Genomic DNA, 25,629 nt, shown 5'->3' with positions numbered 1-25,629 from the left:
AAGTTAAAATTGATTTGAACATCATCTTGCATACAACTAATTTAGTGTTTTGACTAATTTCTTTCTTATTCCATAGAAATTTACTCGACTGACTTCCTATCATACCAGCATCACTGATTCTGTTGTCTATTTCCACATTTTATTTACCATTTTTACTAAAAATTGTGACAAAATAGCTGCAACGTTTTTGTTCTATAGGTTCACCATTCTGGATACAGTTGATGTTTTCAATGTTTCTGCCTATTTTTACTGTCTTCATCTTTTCAATGCTGATTTCCATACCAAATTTATTATAGCAATTATTCAATTTAGTCAAGGAATTTTGCAGACTTCTACTTGATGTATTGAGAAGTGTAACATCATCTGCATAAAGTAAAGAGCTAAGATTGACATCACCAATTTTGCTTTCAGAATTAATACCACTTTCCTTCCTAATGTGCGCGCTTGTCACACACCTGATTTTACTTCAAACCATCTTCCTGTACCTGCTTCAAGTCTAATTGCTGACTTACAGCTTAAACAGAGACTATGTATTGCTTGATATAATGTCCCATTTGCACCATATAACTTTTTTGAAGAGGTTTACTCTTGGTACCTTGTCATATGCCTTTTCCAGATCAACAGAAATTAAATACCAATCCTTGTTATATTCCCAAGATTTCTCAACTATTTGTCTTAATAGTGAAAATATGATCTGACAGCCTCTGTTTGGCCTGAATCCAGCTTGTTCTTCACCACGCATCCCTTCCACAATCCTTCTCAACTGTTTCTCAAGCATACTTGCATAAATCTTACCAGGAACTCAGTAGGGAAATACCTCTGTAAGTCTCACATTGTTTTATTTCCCTTTTTATAGATGGGTACTATGAGAGCTCTGTTTGCTCCAATCATCTGGAATTCAATCCTCTGATCAGGCCTTGTGAATTATATAATGTAGATATTGTAAAACTTTCATACCTCCGTATTTGAGCATTTCTGGCTTAATTTCATCTACTCCAGCTACATTTCAGGTTTTTGATGACTTTTACTACTTTAAGTATGGCTATGTATTCCTGACCGCTATGTTGGGATTTTTCTACCATCATGCTGATACTGCTTGTTTCATTTAGCAGTCTTTCCAAGTAATTATTCGAGACATCTAGGTATCTATCTTCAGTTTTCATTTCACCTTATATCATCTCTGATTCAAAGGAATCAGAGATAATAAAGGTGACATGAAAACATAGAAAATAAATATTTTCTATGTTCTTACCAAAGTCTTCCCATGACTTTTCACAGTGTTTAGCTAGTTTTACACAGTGTTTCACTTTCTTAAATTCTTACAGTCGCATACATTGTGTGCACTAGTCTCAATTTCTTAAGACTTGTGATGAGCAGACTTTTGATGAATGTATCTGCCAGTAAGATAGGTTTTTCAATAAAAACTGTAATCTCTCTCTCTCTTTATGTTATCTGTTCTTCAAATAATGAAACACTTAATTTAATTTCTCCTTGAACAGGTTGGCATGCCTGTGTGTGTTAATGCTTAATGGAGTGAAACAGCACTGAGAAATCATCAGGGAGTGCAATATGAGACTTGTAATACAAACAGGCAACACAATACTAAGTGAAACGAGTGGACGAAAGACTAAAGAGCTAACTAGGTGGGGGTGCCCTCTGTGTGCATCTGTTGGGGTACATAGAATGTAAACTGGGATCTTGAAGTAGTAATGTTTCCCATATTCTGGATAGTTTACTTCAACCATATTTATTCAAATTAGGCTGATTTGTGAGAGCAGCTACAGATTCCAAAAACAGTCTTTCTTTTCCAAATTCACTGTGATGGAGCATGATGGACTTTTTCCAATTGATTCTATAAGCTGTATCCAAAGCATGGTCAGAAAGGCCCAATTGACCATACTCATGAATGTAGAAGTATTTTTTGTGTTCTTCCATTAGATGTTGGCCGACCTTCCTGTCTGTCCATAGTAGGCTAACTTGCAGGAACAGGATACTTGATACACTCCAGGCAATGAGAGAGAAGGGAGCTGATCTTTAGATCTGAACCCACCATGCTCCATTGCAGCAAATTTAGAAGAGAGACTGTTTTTGGAATCTGCATCTGCTTTCAGAAATCAGAAAATTTGAATAAATATGGTTGCATTACACTTTGCAAAATATAGGAAACACTAATACTTCAAAATACCAGTTTACACACTAGGCTCTAATTGTTGTTCATGTGTTTTTTTCACTTAGTTTTGTGTTGCCTTTGTGTGTGTGTGTATCACAAATCTCATATTGTACTCCCTGATGATATCTCAATGACAGAAGAAATATTGGAAGAAATAAATATCATTTTTAATCCTTTCTCAGTGCTGTTTCACTCACTAAGTCTCTAACATCAGATTGTCATGTCAAGTGATTCCTTTTTTTTTATAGCGAATGATGATATAACGGCCGTGAAGCCCCTTTTGTGGGGAAGTATGGCACAATCTCATTTCCCCAAATTTTATCCTGGCTCGGGAATGGCATAGCAAATCAATTTCCCCACAGTGAAATTGATTTGCTATGCCAAGTAATAATAATTAAAGATCACTGCACCTTTCAAAGACAGCATGAATTACTACACCACAATATCTTTATTTGCATGTTGTTTTAAAGTGACTAATTACTGCATATAAAACAGATATTATATGACTGCATAATAAACTGCATATAACACAGTTATATGCAGTTTATTAGGTGCCAAACAAGTGATGTTTGGCACCTAAGAAAACATAAAAATGTACTTAAGTTCACTTTGTGAGAAGTGAACCCCAAAGACACAAGAAATAAGAAAAGCCTCATTGACAGTAATATTTCATGCTGGTTCAGGATACAAAAATATATACAGATGATTTGAAATTGGAAGTAGGCATTATTTAGTTTTAATCAAGATAAAAATTAATATCACATTGAAAAGAACAGCATGTATAAAAAAATTAAAGTCGAGCAGCTTTTACAGATAACCTGAAGACTCAACTATACAAATATTATTGAAGAAAAAAAAAAAGAGGAAACAGTTCAAAAACAAGAATCAAACCCTGGAGTGAAGAAAGCATGGACTAATTTAGCTAGTAGGGAGGCATGTGGTGAAGATGTCTGCAAGGATAAGTTCGCTGCAAACACCACATTTGCAGAAGTAGATCAAGCGGATATTGGACCTGGGGGTCGCCAGGGGCACAGAGCTCTACTGTATTATGTTGAGTCCATACACGAGAGGTTGGTTGATCAATCTATAGTGCATTAATACCATATATGAGTAGTGGGTTGGGAAAGGAGAAACTTGTTTACATTTGATTTAAAAGCCCAAGCCTGTATATTGTATTCCTTGGGAAACATCTCAGGGAGAAGATTGTTCCACAATACAGTAGTAGCAAGGATGGAGGAGGAGGAAAAGAAATTTGTTCTGTGGGTTTCAAGGTGCACTGTGAAGGGAAGCTGGGTGGCAGCTGCACGTGTTCCAACAGGCTTAGTGCTGTGTGTGTGTGTGTGTGGGAATTTTTGATGCTATTTCAGATGAACATTTGCCATGGAAATATTTATAGAATACACAAATTGCAGAAACCAAATGTCTGTACAAATGTGGGAAGAGTGAATTGGTAAGAGATGGGTTATTAATCAATCTAATTGATCTCCCCTGTATTGAGTCAAGCATTTTGAGGTTTCGATGTTCTGTAGGAGCCCCACTCCAAATGTGAGAGCAGTATTAGATAGCTGGCTGGATTTGTGATTTGTATAAGGTTAACAGATGTTCAGATGCCTTGAGCAAAAGGGAACTCCTAGTTTTTTAGAAGCTGAGGATGCAATGGTTGTGATGTGTTTATGCCAGGAGAGGTTTGATGTCAGGGTGATTCCAAGAGAAATCTGGAAATGAGTGTTATCAAAAATAACACTGGGAGAAAATGGTTCTTTTTTTGTGATAAATAAGACAGAATTGGGTTTTACTAGTTGAAAATAACGAGGTTATCTGAGCTCCATTGGAGGATGGCTTGGAGATCAGAATTGAGGGTAGTGGTGGTCAATGTTCTGTAGGTTGAGGTGAGTTGTGTAGAGTAAGGCTTATCAAATGAAAGGGAGGAGTGCAATGTGCTGTCATCTGCAAAATTGTGTATTGGTCAACTGAAGTAGGTCACTGATATATATAGAAAGAAGAGGGTTGGTGAAAGAACAGAACCTTGTTGAAACCAAGCATTACTGAATGGTAAGAGGATAAGGAACCCTCTACCATCACACAGTGTGCATCCAGACAGAAAGGTGGCAATCCACCTGCAGAAGTCCTGAGATAGACCAAACGATGGAGTTTGCTTAGTAAGCCTTTATGCCAGACCCAGTTATAAGCTTTGGAGATATCAAGTGCAACTGCTGAGATTTGCCAAACTTCTCCATGGCATTTGTCCAGTGATAGGTGATATATGTAAGTTCTCCTGTTGATCGGCAGCAACCGAATCCATACTGGTGGTTGTTTATTAGCTGGGTGCCTTCAAGGTAGTGTAGGAGTTGGGAATCGATGGTTTTCTCCATTACTTTAGATAGGACTGAGGTGAGTGAGATAGGGTGGCAGTTAGATGGCAGTGATTTGTTGTCCTTCTCGAGAATAGGTTGAATATAGGCCAGTTTCCAGGCTGTGGGATAGATACTAGTGGAATATGAGAATATATATATATATATATACAGGTGGCATAGCACAGGTGTCAGATCTGGTACACAAACCTTCAGGACAACATTCAAAGCCAGGAGACTTTTAGACAATAATACTTTTTGAATCTCTTTCTGGCAAAAGGATATATAGGGAGTATTGTATATTGGGCAGCTGGATGGTTGGGAGGCATTTACCATTGTTAGTTTTGTATGCAATGGAGAAGTGTGAAGCCAGGAGATTGGCTTTTTCTGTGGGTGATGATGATGATGCAATAGATCCATCTGGGTATGATTATGAGTGGGAAAATGTTGGCAAAAGTTACAGACAATTGCTTCGGCAAGAGACTAAAAGGCTCGGCTGTCATTTGGGAAGGCAGGCTGCAAGTTGATTGCATTTTGCTCTTTTAACCACCTTACCGGCCATTATGGATCAAATATGCATCCTCATAACGCTTCGTATCCATGGTAACCTGGACGTATATATACGTCTTCGCTGGTAGCGTGGTTAAACTCTGTTCTGAAGGTATTGATAATTTTCTTGCATCTATTTTGGACTTGAGTATAAGCACTAAAGGAGGATGGAGCTCTTGGTGTAAGTCAGTTGTGATATGCTCGATTTTTCATTTGTACAGCCTCGACACATCTTTTGGAGAACCAAAGTTTAGTTAGGGGACAGCAGTTCAGAGTAGTATGGGGAATGTATGTTTCCATGCCAGTTAGGATTACTTTGGTGATATGTTTGGTGCATGTGTTTGGGTTGGAAGACTGAAAACAATAGTCCAACCATGGGAATGAGGCACAGAATTTGAAGGCTGTACCACTTGGCACTGTTATAATGCCAAACTATTCTTATATGGGAGTGGCTGTGTAAGCATTGTTACATGGAAGAGGAGATGAGCACTAGATTGTGGTCAGAATTACCCAGGAGATAACTACATTTACCATGCATTTGGAAAGGTCATTGAAGGGGTATTATTGTTATTATCATAAAGGTGTCTCCAGGGAGTCAGAAGACTCATCGCAGGAGACTCTACATTGACACTAACCATTATTCATACAGTACCTATCATACCTTTCCTTAAATTCAGTTACAGATGAAGAATTTACAACCAGCTCTGGCAATGCATTCCACACATTCACCACCCTCCAAGCAAAAGATTTAGTCCTAACATCCTTGTTAACCACACTCTTGCACAATCTCCAGGAATGACCCTCATTCTCTCCCTTCCTGCATTGTTCAAAAAAAAAGAAATCGGTATCAATCCCATAAAACCCCTTCAATAACTTAAATGCCTCTGTCATATCTCCTCTCATACGTCTATCAGCTAGTTTTTGGAATCCACAGACCTTCAATCTTTCCTCATTAGAAACATTCCCCAGACCTATAACAATCTTTGTAACTCACCTGTGGATTCTCTCAACCATTTCTTCATCACCAAGAAGTCCAGGTGACCAGATCTGTGTGCAATAATCCAGATGTGGTCTTATTAATTATTAATGCCTTATAAAGTGGAAGAATATCTTTCCTATCCATATTTGTCAGTGTGTTCTTCAACAACCATGTAATTTGATGTGATATTTTGGCAACCTTTGCAATATGCCCTCTTAACTTAAGTTCTCTGTCCACAATAATCCCCAAGTCCCTAGCTTAGTCAACTAATTGCAGTTCAGATCCATTAATATAGTACACAGCATGTGATCTCATCCTCCCAAAGTGCATCACCTTACACTTAGCCATGTTAAACTGACAGCCATTTACATAATTTGAATTGACCATAGCTCTTCTCGGTTTTGCGTCATGAGCAAACAGTCGGATATTTCCTTTCAAATTGTTTCCAATATCATTAATGTACAAATGTCCATGCGGTTAGCCTAGTGGCTATGCGATTCGTAACCATATGCCTGGGGAAGGAGTGTCCTAGGTTCGATTCCCGTCGAAGATGTGAGGAGCTTAAGGATCTTCCTCAGCCATAGCCAAGTTAGCTGGTCTTGGGCATGGGCAGCAGGGTTTTCCTCCTAGTTTGTCTGGAGTTTTTCATCCTGTAAGCATGCAAACTGGCCCCATGAACGAACAAATGAATGCACGCACACGGATACAGTCAGGAATACTTAAGACAATCCCTCCAAAGCCAAAAAATCCAGCCAAAGGTCTGAACTGTCCACTATGCTGGTCCCAAGTCCAGATAAAAATAGAGGGGATTGAGGTGGTGCCGTTCCTTCCCATAAAAGGGGCTCACAGCCATTGAATCACCATACGAAATGAATGAATGAATGTACAAATTAAACAACAGATGACCAAGTATCGAGCCCTGGGGTACATCACTAGTCACCTGCCTTCTCCTGGACTCAACTCCTCCATAAACCACCTCTAATCCAAATCACCAGCTTTGGTTCCACACTATTTGCTCCAATTTATGCAAAAGAGTTCCATGTGGAACCCTGTCAAATGCCTTTGCAAAGTCGAGCAGTATCACTGAGTAATTATTTCCTTTATCCAACTCTACTGCTACTTTATTATAGAAAGTAAGTACGTTACTAAAACAAGATCTATCCTTCACAGAACCATGTTGCCCCTTATAAAGAATCATATTTCTGTCCACCCAGTTCTGAATTCTAATTTTTATCAATTTCACCAAAACCTTATCCTGATATACTAATCAGCCTATAATTTGCTACTTCTGTCTGGAGCCTCCTTTCTCTATTGGAACTTCACCAGAAGAACTGAAGATTATCTTAAACAGCTTGGTCAGAGGAGGTGCTAATTCTCTTGCACATTCTTCTAACACATGGGCCAATATGCCATCTTACCCGATGGCTGTGTTAGCATTAAGGTTGTGCAATTGTACTAAGCACCTCTATTTCTTCAATCTCTAGACTTTCATCAGTAAGTGACACATTCAACACTGCAATATTACAACCAAGATGGAACACTTTTGCAAAATGATCACTAAGTAACTCAACTATTTGAGTTGGTTCTGTTACTTCCCTACCATCAATACTTTTTTTTAAAGTCATCCTTCCATAGTTATTCTTCCTTTTATTTGCAACATAGTGAAAGAATTCCTTAGGATTTCCTTTGGCCTCATCGGCTAGCTCACTCTCATAATTAGCTTTGGCCTTTCTTACCATACAGGTCACCCTCCGCCTGTACTTTGTACTGCTCATGGGTATGCCGATCACCCTTTTCTTTATACTTCTTCCACAACCTTTTCTTTATCTGCAATTCCTGCTTAATAATACTATGCATCCATCTTACACCTACTTGATTTTTCCTCCTGACTCTGGGAATACAGTCTGATACTGCTTTCCTTAAACACGCTTTGACAATCTCTCATGTAACATCTCTCTCTCTCTCTCTCTCTCCCCCCTTCAAATTCTCATGACATGCTGCTGAAAGCTGACTTCTCAGCGTGTCATAGTCACCAGCCTTGTAATTCCATATATACCCATTCTCAGCAGAATAATGCACTTCTTACAATCTCCCAGGTCAGGACCTCATGATCGCTTTCCCCAAGTGGAGACAGTGTAACTAAATTGGTTATTGATATGTTCTCCAATGCTATGACCAGATCCAACACTCTCAAACCTCATCCTTTCCATTACATGCAGTCTCAGGTAGTTATCTCTTAACTATATAAACTCGATTTCCTTTCTTTCTTGTGACCATTCCTTATCCCAATCTATGTCTCCATAGTTAAAATCCCCCATAATATTTACTCGACCTCCATTCATCAATCCATACCATCTACATTCTCCTTTATATCCCCCCCCCTCAGATAGCAGCAAATGATTACATATTTCATTCTGTTAATCTCTATCTCACACCAAATAGCCTCAAATAAACTGCCCACTGCATATCTGTCATCTAGAGGCACATCTACCCTTTTTAGCTTCAATGCTTTGTCTATCATTAGCAAAACCAGTCCATCCTTCTGTACTCTCTGTCCTGCCTGAAAATATTGTATTCCTTACTATTTATTCCTATAACAATATCATTCTTAGTTAACCAAGTCTCACTAATTCTTATAATTTTTGGCCATGTTGTATGAATGGAAAAATTCTTCACACTTATTCTGAATACTTCTGGCATTAGCATACATAAACTGCAATACTCCCTTCCTTCCATAACCATGCATGTGAATTAGCCCACTCTGTATACAATTTATTTTCCATATGCAGTTTATTATGTGGAATAAGAAGTATTAAATAACAATGATACTTATTATAACTTATATATATATATATATATATATTTTTTTTTTTTTTTTTCCCCTCTTAAAATATTTTATTTTGTTGTAATTTTAATTTTTATATTTATTTTATGCCTGATGTTATTATAAAGAAAAATTTATTGTAAGGTTTTGAAATAAAAATATTAAATCACATTTTATTTGTGTTTAATTTTTTGTTGTAGTGAAGTCCTAGTTCTCTTTGTAGCATATACATATAAAATGCTTTTTTTTTAGGGCCCCCATAAATTTTACCATCAGGGGTCCCCAGCTGGCTTAATCCACCCCTGCATGATTGGCACAAGAAGTTAAATAAGCAGTCCTGGAAAAGAACATAAATATAAGCAAAAGAGGAAAAACATAAGAAACTAAGCTATGTGTAAGAGTAGCTAAACAAAAGTCAAGGGTAGGTAGCTTCATCAAGAATATAGAAGATAACTATCAATAAGGCAAAATGTTCTTGAGGCTATTGAAAAAGTTTAGTAAGAAAGGAAAGAGTACAATAAAAGCAATCAAGGATGATAAAGGTGACATGAAAACTGAAGATAAGGCTAATCCAGATGTCCAAAGTAATTACTTTGAAAGACTGTTAAATAAAAGAACGACAGAATAGTAGAAAATTTTCAAGAGAAATGCAACTTGGGCATTGGTATGTATCAATACCTGAGATAGAAAAAGCCATTAAAAACTTGAAATCTGGAAAGGCAGTTGGAAAAGATGACTAGAAATTGTCAAAAATGAAGATATAAAAGTTTTACAATTGCTATACTACATAATTCAGAAGGTCTGGTCAGAGGTCAAATTCTGGATTGGAATAGAGCTCTCATAGTTTCCACCTATAAACAATGGAATAAAACTGAATATGAGAATTACAGAGGAATTTCTCTACTAAATGTTCCAGGTAAGATTAATGCAAGCATACTTGAAAAGAGGTGAGAAAAATTGTGGAAGAGGAACTTGGAGAAGAACAAGTTGGGTTCAGGCCAAATAGAAGTTGTCGAGATCAGATGTTCACTTTACGAGAGTTGAGAAATCATGAGGGAAATCATGAAGATTCTAGTTGAGAAATCAACTAGAATCTTCATTTAAGTTTTGCAAATATGGAAAAGGTACACAACAAGGCGTTAGAGAAAAGCTTTTCAAAACAACAATTATATGGAGTAAATGAAACATTATATAGAGCGATAGATTTAAGTTGCAAGTTAGTAGTTGGAAGGAAATGCAGGAAGATGGCTTGATATAAAATAAGGTGTAAGACAAGCTTGCACATTATCTCCACTCTTATCTATGCAGATTACATTATGCAAGAAAGTGCCATCAAAAATATTAGTATTGAAGAAACAAATCCAGTAAGTCACTAGTTCTCTAATAAAATTAAATAAAAGCTGGAACAAATTTGAAATGAAAATCAGCAATAAAACAACTATTAAAATAGGCAAAACACAGAAAACCTCTCCTGTATTCTTAATGGAAAACTGATAGAATAATTAAAATATTTTAGCTATTTAGGCACAATTTTTTAACGAGTTTGGTAAATAATATTATTATTATGACGTGATACCTCCAAGAACTCATCATGGGAGGGCACACTATTTCACTACACAATACACCATCTGCTCTACTTAATCCTCCAACAACAACACTACTACCATCAACAAATAATGCCATCTACTGCCCACCACTAGCAACAGTATTTTTGTTTTGCCTGTCAATTGCATGTGTTCTCATGGCTGATTTGCTTGTATGCAATGAAAATCCGAATTTCCAGAGAAGAAACCATGCTATCTCTGTATGAGATTGGCTAACTCATCATCAATTGAAAAAGTCCATATAAAGATTCCTCTTGTCATGACAAGAATCAATCTCAGTTCATTTCCAAATGAAGGGTGTATTGTTCCACTGTTCTTCCAATTGTGCTATGGAGGTGCTTGATAATGCAGGGTGCATGTCACAAGGGTGTTGCACATGCCTTACATATAAATCTTTCATTTTAGTGAATATTGGTAATTATTTTTGGTTATATCTTACTTACTTGATAATACAGTTGAGATAAAGTTGAGTGTATGTATGTTATTTGTGAAATTTAATATGGGATATTGTTTAGAAAGCCTTTTTTTGTGGCACTGATGCATACAATGAAAATGACAGCCAAGGCTTCCTTGTTCATTAAGTTTAGCATGAGGGATTTTGTATGATTAGTGAACATTCTATGTATTCATTGTCAAGAGTGAATGGGTTAATGTACGAAAGCAGGAGTGGAGAGAACGTGTCGTAAATGTTTCAGTGAGTGCAAGAAATGCAAGTCATGTGCAAAGTCAGAAAATGAAGCGACAAATATTAGAAGTTGCTGCAAGTAATGTAGATTATGAGGTGACGGTAAGGAGTGAAAAGCGCATTTAAATAGCATCCCTCACAAGAAAAATGGGAGCTATCACGCATATATAAAAGGATTTATATATGCCTGATGGACTACATTTGAATAGTATTGGAGTTAACTGTATGGAGAAAGTGTAGTTTGGAAGTGAAAAATCAGGGAAACCAGATACTTGGGAGGATGCAATCAAGTATGTGTCACCCTCAGGATTAATGATATGTGTACAGAAATTCTTCTTATTATTATGGGCTACCCCAAGGAATCCTCAGGCTCATTAAGGGAGGCCTTAAACATCATGTCAAAAACTATTCAACATTTCTGCAGTATCTATCACACTTCGCTTTGAACTCATTCACTACTCTCCAAGCAAAAAAACCTAATTCTAACACCCTTGCTAACTACACTCTTACTCAGTTTCCATGGATAGCCCCTAGTTCTCCCACCACCAGATCTTTCTGAAAAATCTCCTATGAATTAATCTTGTAAAAACTTCTCGGTAATTTGTATGCCTCAATCATATCATCCCTTTTTTTGCTTACCAACCAGTTTCTGTAATCCACAAATCTTCAACCTGTTCTCATTAGGCTCATTCCATAGACCTGCTACCATCTTGGCCACTCATCTCTGGATCCTTTCCACCTCATCGCCAAGAAATCCTGGCACCCAGATCTGTGCACAGTAGCCAAGATGGGGAGTCTTATCAAGGCTTGATAAAGAGGAACAATAATCTGTTTGTCTCTGCTCATCAAAGTATTCTTCAGTAACCAAGTAATCTGATCAGCTGCTTTATGCTATGTATCCTCTAAACTTCAACTCCTTATCCACGAACACTCCCAAGTCTCTGGTTTTGTCAATTTCATGGAATACAGTTCCACCAATTTGGTATTCAGCTGGTATTCTTTTCACCCCCAAAATGCATAACCGTAACTTTGCCATATTAAACTGATATCCATTCTTCTCTGCCCAGTCTGCAAGTCTATCCAAATCACCCTGCAAATTTTGACATCATCTGTATTAATTATTGCTTTTCACAACTTTGCATCATCAGCAAACAACTGAACAGTTCCTCTCAGATCCTATCATGTTAATGTACAAATTAAACAGTAGCAGTCCAAGAACAGAACTCTATGGCATACCACTAGTCACAGGCCTTCTTTTGGACTCAAGGCTTTTGCAAAGTCCAGCAGTATCATTGTAAACCCATTACCTTTATTCAATTCAGCTGTCACCATATTATAAAATGTGAGAAGTTACTTGGGTATGACCTACCCCTTCACAAAATCATGTTGCCCTCCACATAGTATCCCATTTCCATCTATCCATTCCTGTATTTTGCTCTTGACCAACTCCAATACTTTGGCAACAACTGCTGATATGCTGTTCGGTCGGTAATTTCTCACATCAGTCTTGGAGCTGCCTTTATGCAATGGAACTATTTTCTCCTCTTTCCACCCTCTTGGGACTAACCCAAAGCCAAGACTTAGATTAAACAATATGATCAAGGGCACTGACAATTATCTAGCAGCTTCACGTATAACTTAAGCTGATATACCATCCAATCCCAAAGCTGTATTTCACATTAAGGTTCTGTAATATGCCATGCACCTCCATTTCATTTACCTCAATTCCAATATGTCTTTGCCTCTCTCTCTCTCATTTCTGCAATATCACCACCTGGATGATATACTCTTGCAAAGCGTTCACTTAGTAATTCTACTATTTCAACTGATTCAATTACCTCCCTACCATCGGCTCACTTAATATCATTCTGCAATAAACATTCTTTCTTTTACTTTCAGCATATTGAAAGCACTGCTTGGGATTGTCTTTAGCCTACATTGCTAATTTCTTTTCACATTCTGTTTTTGAATTTTTTACCACACTAGCTGCCCTTCTGGCCTGTGCCTGGTGGATGAACACTTTTCTTTTTAAATTTCCTTCACAATTGTTTCTTCTTTTGCAGCTTCAGCTTAATGATGATACTCATCCATTTAACTCCCACTTGATTTACTCTTCTGACTAGGGAATGCAGTCTGCCATTACTTCCTTCAAACACTCTTTTATCACTTCCCATACACTATCAACATCCAGCACTTGCAGTTTTACATATCCATGGCACCGATCCAAGCAATCTCCTAAGATTATCATACTCACCAGCCCTGTAATTCCCTGTCTTAATTGAAAATTCACACATTTAGTCACCTCCCAGACCAAGACCATGTTATTACTCTCACCAATTGGTGGCAACATGGTCTTGGTCTGGGAGGTGACTAAATGTGTGAATTTTCTAGACTGAGCACTCTCGAACCCCCTAGAATATTCCATTACATGCTGTCTCAGGTAATTATCCCTTAGTAACTGCATAAATTCCATTTCCTTCCTCCCATTTGTCAGTTCCTCCTTCCTTGCATAATACAATGCTGTATGCAATTTCACAGGTTAGTAATGACATTAAACAAGGGCAATTATGAGTCCAAGAGGATGTTGAAATGCATTTACATGAGTGCCATACATATTAGAAATAAGGGAGAGGAGTTTTTGACAGTGGTCAGCTCGACTTGGTCAAAAATTATAGGCATCAGAGAGAACTGTTTGACAGAAAATGATCCAGTTAGAGAGAAGAATGCTAATGGTGCTGTATTTTCAGGGAGAACAGAGGAAATAAGAGAGGAGGTGGGGTATTGCTGATGATAGCTGATTAACTATAACCAACAAAATTAGAAGTTAAAGAGGATTTTATGTCTGAGAGATATGAGGATGTCTGGCATGAGAGGAACTAAAGAACAAAATATATTGTTGGTTGCTACTATAGACCAGGGGTCCACAGAAAAATGTAGATTAGCACAATGAGTGCAGGTTGAGTAATTATCATGGGACACTTCAAACTATAGGCACATAGATTGGAAGGAGGAAAGGAGGCATTGAAGTGGAATTTATAGTAGCATTAAGGGATAATTACCTGAAATAACACATTATAGAGGGGGACCAGGGATTTGGGAGTGCTGGATCTGGAATGCCATCAGATCCAGGATGTATCCATAACCAAGGAGAGTGACCTGGCAGTCTTGTTCTGGGAGGCTGCTAAACAGATAAAATTCTCTGTAAAGATAAGGTTTACGTTGAAATATAAAGCTGATAATTATGACAGACTCAGGAGGCATCTTGGAGCAGTGCCATGGCTTGAGAAACTATAAGGAAAAAATGTCAGTAGTACAAGGGATATAATCAGGGATTGTTTAAGAGAAGCAGTATCAGACTGCATACCAAAGGTCAGGAGGATAAACCAAGTGGGGATTGAGTGAATAAACAGACATGTAAGACGAGAGCTACAAAGAATAAGAAAACATTGTGGAGGGAATATAAAGTAAAAGATGATCAGCATACTTATAATCAGTACAAAGTGCAAGCAAGAAGGGTGACTAGCATGGTAAGAAAGGGAAATCAGATTATGAGAAAAAAATTAGCTAAGCAGTCCGAAGTAAATCCAAAAGAGTTTTTCCCATTATATAGCAAGTAAGAAAGAAAATGACTCTGGTAGGAAGCAACAACCAGCAGTGTTCCAACATGCATACAATAATGAAGTTAATGGTTTTTATTCTGGTTACTTATTTGTATCAACTGTGAAGTTCTGATAACATCTAATATGCATGATTAATTGTTTCTAGCCTTTTGTTGTATATAACTTTTGTGCTAGTAGCCCTGATGATGTAAGTTGGACAACTTATGGAATTTATAGGGTTATAATTGCTTATTTTTATTAAAGTTGCTATTTACTTTAAAATGTGGTCTCAATACTGGTAGCTTCCCACAGAACTGCCAAGTCACAGAATCTTACGTTTTCATGTAGAAGCCCAGAGTAAGTGCTTATGGTCTAAAGTTACATAGCTAGAGAAATTATGCATTAAATATAATAACTTCATCAACCAATTAATGTTTCTGGTTTGATGCAGAGGCAATGGTATTACACCTAAATTTGTGAGAATCAAACATACATTCCATTCAGCCAAAGCAGATAGGATCTACAAGAAAACAGAACTGGCTATCTTAAGAGAATGGGTCTCAGTCACTAGATTAGAGCTTTCAAAGATAGATCATGATATATTCACTGTACATAGTGAATTAGATGTGTTGCTACCAGCAAAATTATGGGATTATTGATAGACTGACATCCAACAAGTTATTCTTCCACTGATTAAACACCCGTGATATCTCATGTTTTGAGAAACTTATTGAAGTTTAAAAGATCCTTTATTTTTTCCATTGTGATCAACACTATTGACGATTACTGACCAGCAACATTCTTACATAGTTGCTTAGAACACGTGGATGCACATGACCAAGTATTTTGCAATATATGCTGTGAAAGTGACTTATGTATATCTTCATAAAGGTTTGTAATTCAGTGGTTAGTATGAGGAAAAAACAGTGTTCCAACTAGTTTTAAGTTATGGATCTGAAAGTCGGGTTAGAAATAAAGCACTTGATCAAATATTAGAAACCAAAGATATCAGAGTTCTGAGGAAGATTAGGAGAGTGAACATATGGCATCAATGGGAAGCACCAAGCAACATATTAAAAACGAAGATATTAAGAAAGAACTACACATTGTTAGCATTCAGGAATGTGTGAGGAGGACTAATCTAAGGTGGCATGGTAACTTAAACAGAATGGGAGAGGAAAGGTTAGCAAAATAGGTGTTTGAAGCCAAGATGGCAAGAAAAAAAAAGCCAGAGGAAGACCAAGATCTAGGTGGATTGATTCAGTCAGAATTGTCTTAGAAGAAAAGAATGTTAGATATGACAATATTGGTGGCAAGTAATAGACTAATAGGTAGGAAAATTGTTGATAACATACACTTAATCATATAGTGCTGTCATAGTATCCTGTGCACCACTTGAGGGTACACATCAGAAAATTGACGATGAAAACTTCACATCTCATAGTACATGCACTATGAGATGTGTTCAACTGCATGCACATTAACAGAATAGCACATATATAGTCTATGACATAACATTTAGTTGTAGCAATGGTGACATTGGAAGAAAAGATGTTTATTGTTGAGAATCATTTTGTTCCAGAGTTGATAGAGCAAATCTGAGGAGTTCATTTGTCGTTTCTGTACGCATTCCCCCAATAGTGTCAACATTGCCTTAATTGAGAAGTTCCAACAGCATTCTGTTGCAATGCGAAGTGCATTTGAAGAGACCATGATCTGTTAATACAAATTAGAATCACAGGCATGTGCTGGAGCAAGTGTTCAGTCTCTGAAATGCAGTCAACCGTGGTAATGTAAAAACTCAATGTAGCTTAAAAATACCAAAGCACTTTACATCGATTTTTTACAGAGGTCAAGTCCCATGAAATTGTTGTAAAAATAACCTTGTCTCTGTATATTTTATGCTAGATACTTTTGTAAATAACCCTATGGGAATTAACTGTATATACTTCTTTAACAAGAATATTTTAGAATGTTAAAAACAGAGGTAATGTTTTGCCGCCGGAACGTTGTGTAATAGCTCTCTATGAGGGCATAAGAAAGGTTGTTTACGACTCGTGTGTATGAGAAAGTGCTTACAAGCTCTGCGCATAAACACCTCCAAAGTCAGTCTAAAAGATTCAAACAACTTTCCGCTGGCCGGCAACTTACGATCAAAAAAGTGCATGGAAAGAACAAAGAGCGGGGCGAACTTAAAAGAAGATGAAAGAGTCATGCCGAATTCTCTGGGGTTTACTACCCATAGTGCAAGGACCCGAGATCACAAAATAAAAGGGGATTGAGCCGAGCATATGGGGCTTCGAGTCATCAGAAGTCGGAACCAGAGTGGAGGCGAGCTGCATACCATAAATGGAGTCCGAACCAGAGCAGTGGCGGCAGAGAAAAGAGGTGATGCAAGACCCCAGTTACTAAAGAGGAGAGCCGAGATCCAGGTGCCAAGAGAGCAAAGGCAAAGTGCTGTTACCGAAAAGAGCCAGAGCCAGTCGGCGGCAGTTACAGTCATCAGCAATTAGTAGCAGAAGTTCCCAAAGTAAGGATCCAGAGGAGAATTTGCCTGCATGCTGAAAAACCTCCTGTATATGTGCTATTCGAGTACTGCAGATTGCAGTCAAAAAAAGCCTGCTAACATCCTGAAGTGATCTTCCTTCAAGATACTCCTGAAGGAAGCCTAAAACTCGAGATGAAAGAAAAGCCATAAAGACTTTAGTAAAAGACACTTGACTGAATGTATGATACAGAGCCTCTGTAAGTTACTTCCCTTTGTATATTTTCTCTTTTAATCTGGGAGATATGTTGTATATGGACTGTTAAGAATTAGTTTAATAGTAATAAGAAGTGTCCATAAGAGGGTCAATTGGCACGTTAGAAGTTGAACTCTTTGTGAGTAAACTAGAAGTTTAATAAGTTGAATTTGTAAGCAGAGAGTAAATAAGTTTTAGAGTTAAAGAGATTATTTAGTGTTGAAGTAAAGGGTTCTAATTTATGCTAAAGTCTAAAGGACAGGTAGAGAGAGTAACCTCCCTGTCACTTAATTTATGTACTTTATATTTATTGTAAATAAATGTGTTTTATTTAGATGCCAATAGAGTGCTGCTTGATCTTTATTTTACAACTGCACTGTTCCTAAAAAAATCGGACTTGTGAGCGGGAAACAACTAAGATAATAAAAGTGCAGTTTAAGTACTTAGAGAACCATGACTGCATATATAAACTTTGTTGAAGGAACTCATGCTAGTGAGAGAGAAATCTACCGGATGTATTACTTAGTCTTCTGCCGATAATAAATAATACTGATGGCGCAGTCTTACAAATAAATTTTCAGTGTTCTTAGGCATACGACTAGTAAATAAAGAAGGTGGGCAAACTTAGTACGTAACAGAATAAGTGAGAAAGGTCACGAGAGGAAAAGCACGCACAGCTAATTAGAAATATAGAATAAAGATATTACAATACAAGTATAGGAAAACAACACCCTTTATTACAGTAAAACTTGTTGGAAGTTTTTTCACTTGCTTATACTATAAATTAAAGATACCAAGAAATTATATTCTTGGTTTAGTCCTTTATCCAAGTGTAAGCAAACAAAGTTTGCACCTGAACTATTTTCAGGTGCTACTCGTATAAGGAAGCTAATGACTGCATATCACTTGCTTTAGAATCCCATAATGCAAAGCACATATCCTTACAGACATGTATAATGCTATGCATTAAGGGAAGGATCATTACCAGACCGGTTTCGATCTTTGAGGTCTCATCAGTGAGAGCCAGACCCAGAGGTGATACCAAGGTTGAAGTAATGCAGAAGTCATATTTCCATATACAAGTATACAAAAGGTCTTGCACATTATTAAAATACTCTGGATTAGAGATAGCTGTTGAAAGTTTTTCCACTCGGTTATACTATAAATTAAAGATGCAATACCAAGGCAAGTGATGTGAAGTCATTAGCTTCCTAATACAAGTTGTCAATTCCTGAAAATAGTTCAGGTGCAAACTTTGTTTGCTTATACTTGGATAATGATTAAACCAAGAAAATAATTTCTTGGCATCTTTAATTTATAATATAACTAAGTGGAAAATTTTTCAACAACTATCTCTGATCCACAGTATTTTAATAAGGTGTGACACCTTTTGGCTACTTGTATATGGAAATATGAGTTCTGCATTACTTCAACCTTGGTATCACCTCTAGGTTTGGCTCCCACTCACTAGACCTCAATAAAGGTTGAAACTGGTCTGGGTAGTGACACTTCCCTTAATGCATAAGATTATACATGTCCGTAAGGATACATGCTTTGCATTACGGATACTATGGCAAGTGATGTGAAGTCATTAGCTTTCTTGTACGAGTTGCCCAGTCTGAAAATAGTTCAGGTGCAAACTTTGTTTGCTTACACTAGGATAAAGGATTAAACCAAGAATACAATTTCTTGGCATCTTTAATTTATAGTGGTAGAACTTGGGATACTGAGGTGGTCACTACAGAGAACCCTTAAGGAGTGGGTGCCTTTTCGTATGTCATTCAGGTGGGTCAGTGTTTAACAGCAATGGATTACATTGCACAGTGGGAATAATGTGCATGCATGCTGGCCAATGTTCTATGAAGATCTACCTTTCCTCCATAATGTCTGGTTCTCGGACGAAGAGCATTTCCATCTAAGTGGTCATGTAAATAGACAAACCTCCTGCAGTCTTCTTTCTTTCTCAAGACCTGAATTTGTCCAAGAGAAACCTCTCTACAGCAAGAAGGTCACCGGATGGTGTGCAGTTTCTGGCCTTGGGATAATTGGGTCCAACTTCATTGAAGAGGGTGGTGTAACCATGATCTTGAATACCAAATGCTGTGATGAGCATGTATTGGTTCTGTTCACCCATTTACACAGGCTGGATCATGCAAAAAAACATTCCATTTTGTGCGCAGATATTCCAACAGGACAGAACAACCTGTCACACATCACGTGGCTCTAGAGCTATATATCAGAAGAACACTTCCCGGGGGGGGGCTCATTTCGATGTTCACAGAATTCCGATCACTGTCTCCTGATCTCACATCACTTGATGTCTACATTTGGGGGTATGTTGAAGGAATGGGTATTCCACCATGATCTACCTTCAAACCTTGATGAACTAAGGAATAAAATTACACGATATGTCCAGCAGATGTCCCAACCCTTGTTCTCCAAGATGACAGAGAACCTTCATATGCACTATGAAACCTGTCTTGAAAGACAAGGTGCCCATTTCAAGCATGTAATTACCGTTGTTAATGCTTTATTTGACAGAGATTTCACTGACAGTTGTGGATGTACATATCATGTGTAAAATATATTTTATTATTATTATGTGAAACCTCCAGGGAGTCCCAAGACTCATTGAGGGAGAGTATGTGCCAACAGCATCGAACTCGAACGATTGATCCCTTCCAACTACTAACTACTAATTTCTTTGTTAATAGTCCATAACATACTCTTGTAGTTATTGTACTGTGTTTTTTGTGCTATAATGTATGAAAGGGGGGGGGGGGAATAAACACAGCAAAGGAGCATTGATGCAAATTATTTTACCAATCATCATATATTCAGAACAGGCATGGAATAGCTTTAGCATTAACAGGATTGGTTTAATCCTTGGATAAATAGACTAAAATATTCACATATTTATATTCAAATTATAGAATATATGAGGAATGTATCTGAGGGTGAAAAAGGATTCCTATCATATTTATATTCCTTACAATATTATAGAAATTCCTTACCTGCAGCAGAAATGCCTGAAATGCTCGAAGTATTATTACTTTTACCTGCAGCTGCCAAAGCTGCAAGATTCTGGATCATTAATGGATTAATAACTGTAAAACGTAAAACATTTTAAGAAATTAGGTATCAAAATTTTATACAACATGCACAACTGAGCATACATGCTTGTGTGTATACCAATATGAAAATTCAAAAGCCGGATCATTATTTTCTTATGTATAACAATGTGAAACACTTTGAATATCAGAAAAAGAGAAGGTCACTCTGAGTTAGGTGTCCTTGCCTTGATATATACATACTTTTGCATCTGGCAAGTAATGTATGCAACCTTTTTCTTTTTTTTAGTAATAAATTACTTTATTTAATAACAAATTTTGTACATTTTCTTGTACTTCAGCTTAAACATAAACTGACCAAGTGTACAAAATTTTCCATATATAACAAATACTTTCAGCATTTGTTATGTTGGTCAGATGGGTCAAATCAGCAGAAATCCATCAAACGAATTTCAGGGATGTGGAGATAAAAGGGACATAGAAATCAGGACTGGCATTTCATACCACCAAAGAAAAATTGCCATATGAGAATTCAACAGTATGTATGTGAATTTAAAGAAGTGAATGAATGACGATGTCCTACTCAATGTAATTAAAACCAAGGTCTCATCTTAACTACAGACAGCATATATCAGAGAAGTTATACAGCACTCTGCAACAATGAGTTACATGTTTGAAATTTGTCCGATTTATGAATTTGAACAGATTTTTATAAATTACAGATTGCCAAATCCAAATATTCTGCTTATAATCTTCATAAATTCAGTAGCCCCATGTAAAGTGTCCAGATTAGGGTATTAAATTTCCACGTCTGACACATTCAAGGAAATTTCTTAAGCATACGGAGAAATGTCAGTGAATGGAATGTTACCAGAATGTTGTTAATGCAGGAGTTAAGGATTTTTATATTCAATATGATAGATATGTCATAAATTGAATGAATTTCCCACAATAAGTCTGCTGACTCCATGGAGGATGCGATATTACTATTAATTTCATTTTGAACATATCTTTAAATTATTTGACACACACACTAATTTCTGCAGCTCTCCAGCCAAATTAAAATAATGGTTTACAAAAACAGAAAACTGATGCACATCTTCAAAGTGACTAATGATATTCGAAATGCTAAGTAATTTTAAAGGGAACAAAAAAGAGACGCATAAGTTAACACTTTGAGAATCTATGTTATTCATTCAGAGAAGCTTCTGGCAAACAAGATGGACATATAAAGTCATCAGGCTATGAATGCCTAGGAATGTAACTGATGTATACAGTAGATTGTGGTAAGGCTAAAGCCAATGCCACTTCTTATGCACTTTAATTTTTATAACCAGACAAAGCATCAGATCTTGTTTGCTTCATGTGCCAGTCTTGGCACTAAAAATATTTTAGTGGAAAGAATGATAGAAATTCTTTTGGAATTTATCTACCAGTGAAAGCTTAATTTAGACAGAGAAGATGGGTTTGTGCAATTAGGGAATTGAGAAAAGATAGAGAGTTCTTGGATTATATCTCAAAAGTACATAATGTGTGTGATTTGTTTCCTTTAAGAATAACTGGACATCAAGCTAAGAGAAAGACAGCAAAGGCATTATTCACATATCTATTAATTAAAAAAAAAGGGGAAGGGGAAGAGATGGAAATAACACTGTCTAAAATGTTTCATATAGAAAGCTGTTAAATTATGAGAGATTGGGGACCCATTGATAGTCTTGTCTAATTTGTAAAACCACAGACAGGTTGGGAAATGTAGCTTTTTAATTTAATTTAGATATGTGTTCTTAATGTAAGAAGTGTAGTAGCAGATAATATCATGAAAAGTTTAGTGGAGAAAACACACATCTAAGGATAATAATTAACTGTTTAAATTTATTTAGCTAATTAGATAAGGCAATATTAGGCACAAAGAAATATACTAAGTATGTCCATGTATATACACCACAGGAAGGTAAACATACACTGATTGTACAAGGCTGGCTTACACAGTCCTAACTGGTGCTCTTTATGGATACAGTGATGGAATCTTGCTAATGATCTCAAAATGATCCCAGATTTTTGGTAATACAGGATTATTCAGAAGTCTGTGAAACATTTTAAACATTCACCACTAATAAATTATGCAACAAATAGTGTTAAGTTTTACACCGAAAGAACAACATACCCTCCAAGTTTGTTTGAGGAAACTGGCACAGTTTCCATAGTGTTGCTAAGGGCCATAGAAGCAAAGATAGCACTGAGTAAGCGTGAGAATCTTTTTTTCTTTTTTGTTAGAATACACAAGAACCATGTCCGTTGTGACAGTGCAGCAATGATTTTGAGCAGAATTCCAGAAGGAACCAACTGTGCAAGACAGTATCAAGAAGTGATATCAGAAATTCCGCTGATGAAGGCTGCTTGTGCACCACTCCTCGGCCAGGACGTCCAGGAACAAATGAAGAAACTGTGGATCATGTTAGAGAAACCTATGAGTGCAGCCCACCGAAGTCCACTACACTTGCAAGTTTAGAAGTTGGTATCTCACTACCAACAGTGTAGAAAACTCTCCATAAACTGAAGGCTTAACCCTTCAAGCTTCAGCTGCATCAGGCTCTCAGCATTAAAGACAAAGCAGTGCATCTTAATTTCTGCAAGGTTTGAAGTTGACAGTTTCACAAAGTTGCTCATCTTTAGTGATGAAGCAAGTTTTGTTTTCATGTGTGTGGGAAGGTGAATTAGCGCAATGTGTGAATCTGGGGGACAGAAAATCCCAACGCAGTCATTGAGCATATGCGAGACTTTCCAAAGGTGAATGTCTTTTGTGCAATTTTGAAGATGGGCCTTTTTTTCTTTGCAGAGCCCACCGTCACAGGGATGACATACATGGACATGTTGGAGGATTGGCTGATGTCACAGCTTAATGAAGAGTGATGATTACATCTATCAACAAGACAATTGTCTAGCAGTGCTAGGGTACCTCAATGAAAATTTGCAACAACATTGGATAGGATGCACATATCAAGATAATGATGTGTTAATACAGTGGCCACCCTGGTCACTGGATTTAACCCCACGACTTTTTCTTGTGAGGATTCGTGAAGGACACTGTCTCTGCACTCCAATCTCTGCTAATCTCATGGAACTTTGCAACCATATCACAGCAGCTGTGACATGCTCACATTCATGTGATACAAAATGGATTATCACCTTGATGTCTGTCACATCAGCAAAGGTGGACATATTGAACATTTGTGAGGTATGTAAAAAAAATTGGACAGTTATGTTTATTTCAGTGTAATGAAATATAGTATCTGTTGTGTAATTTATTAGTGGTAAGTGTTCAAAATATTTCACAGACTTATGAATAACCCTGTATTATGCAGCTGTATTTGTTTAGGTTTGGAGATGTATGCTGTGGCAGATTCCAGAAATAATCTGTCGAAATGTAGAATTTCTATCTGTGCCTGTATAAGCAAGAAGCTATTGGATCCAGTTATGTGCATGGTCTGTGTTCTTCTGGATGGATAATAGTTGGTTTTCCAGTTTGTTTGTCTGAGGTATGTGGGGTGTCCCAGACCCAGATTTATTTATTTATTTTATTTTTTTGAGGTGAGATTGGAGGATGAGCACAGTTCTGTTGATTGTGAGGGGGGGGGGGGGGTCATTGCCTAAAAATCTTAACAAATAGAGCCAGAACTATCTGCTTGGAGCACGCTAGCCTCTCCACTAAAGTCAATTACATTCTTCAAGACACTTTCTTTTTAGTCAAGAGCTTTCACTTTCACAAAATCAAAAGAGTACTCTACTCATCCTCCCCAAAAAAATTGAGTGCCATTCCCTACATTCAGGATACCTTAGAAAAAGAAAGACTATATGCATTCATAAAAGATATACCTTAAAGACCTCTTTTAGTCCATATCGAAAATTAGCTATTCTTATCCATTCACCAAAAGATTCTGTCAACTAGATCATGCTGATGTCTATAGGATCCCCCCCCCACTCCTGAAAACTCACGTACAAGGGTGGTCTGAAAAGTTCTCGGCCTCGACCATAGATGGCAACACAATCAGCAGATTTTTTTTTTTTCTAAGTTTGTACATCTGTCATAAGCATCATGTGAAATTGCAAGTCATTCTATCAAGTAGTTTGTTTTATACAGCTGTCTGAAGCAAAAGTGTTGTCTGTATCCACTGAAATGGATAAAATTGAGTATCGTGCGGTTATAAAATTCTTTGTAAAGGTTTAATGCCAAAAGAAATTCATTTGAAGTTCATGAAAGTTTATGGGCACTCTTCTTAGTTTTCAACAATTAAGAAATGGGCTGCCAAGTTTAAACGTGACCTTACCAGCCTTTAAGATGATCTACGTGAAGGACGTCCAAAAAGTGTAACACCACCAGAAATCATTGATCAAGTGCATGATATGGTATTGGATGACCGGCGAGTCAAAGTGTGTGAAACTGCTGAGACTATAGGCATTTAAAAAAGAACGTGTAGGATACATTTTGCATGAAGAATTGCAAATGAAAAAGCTTTGCACAAGATGGGTGATGCACTTCCTCACAACAGATCAAAACCCACTCGCATGAAAATCTCTGAACAGAGCTTGGAGCATTTTAACAAGAATAAAACTGATTTTGTGCATCAATTTATTACAATGGATGAGACTTGGATTCACCATTACACACCAGAATCCAAACAGCAGTCAAAACAGTGGACAGAAGCCGGTTGTTCAGTACCAAAGAAGACAAAGTTGATTCCATCAGTAGGTAAGATCATGGCATTAGTGTTTTGGGATGCTAAAAGCATTTTGTTTATTTATTATCTTGAAAAGGGTAAAACAATAACCAGGGAATATTATTCCAATCTTTTAACCAGACTAGATGAAGAAATTTGTGAGAAAAGATCCAGTTTGCAGAAGGAAAAAAAATCATCTTTCATCAGGACAATGCACCTGCCCACAAAGATGTTTTGGCAATGGGAAAATTAAGGGATCTGCACTATGAATTGTTGGAACATACACCCTATTCCCCAGATTTGGCTCCCCTCTGACTTCTATATCTTCCCAAAACTAAAAC

The 25,629-nt window shown here is 37.1% G+C and overlaps 1 protein-coding gene across 4 annotated transcripts in view; it reads right to left on the bottom strand.

Annotated features, from left to right (window-relative positions):
• The window catches only part of LOC150104072 (CUGBP Elav-like family member 1), a 579,257-nt gene that overhangs the window by 161,485 nt on the left and 392,143 nt on the right, over positions 1-25,629 (bottom strand). For all 4 annotated transcript variants that reach the window (XM_090397270.1, XM_090397273.1, XM_090397272.1 and 1 more), the window contains one exon: positions 20,517-20,609. In XM_090397270.1, the coding sequence (XP_090253396.1) occupies positions 20,517-20,609 (93 nt within the window). The remainder of the gene's footprint in view (positions 1-20,516; positions 20,610-25,629) is intronic.

Source organism: Typopeltis vanoorti, chromosome 8 (genome assembly GCF_054136105.1).
Source record: "Typopeltis vanoorti isolate ZY-2024b chromosome 8, IOZ_Tvanoo_1.0, whole genome shotgun sequence".
Classification (NCBI taxonomy): domain Eukaryota; kingdom Metazoa; phylum Arthropoda; class Arachnida; order Uropygi; family Thelyphonidae; genus Typopeltis; species Typopeltis vanoorti.
This window is presented reverse-complemented; position numbering and strand designations above follow the sequence as displayed.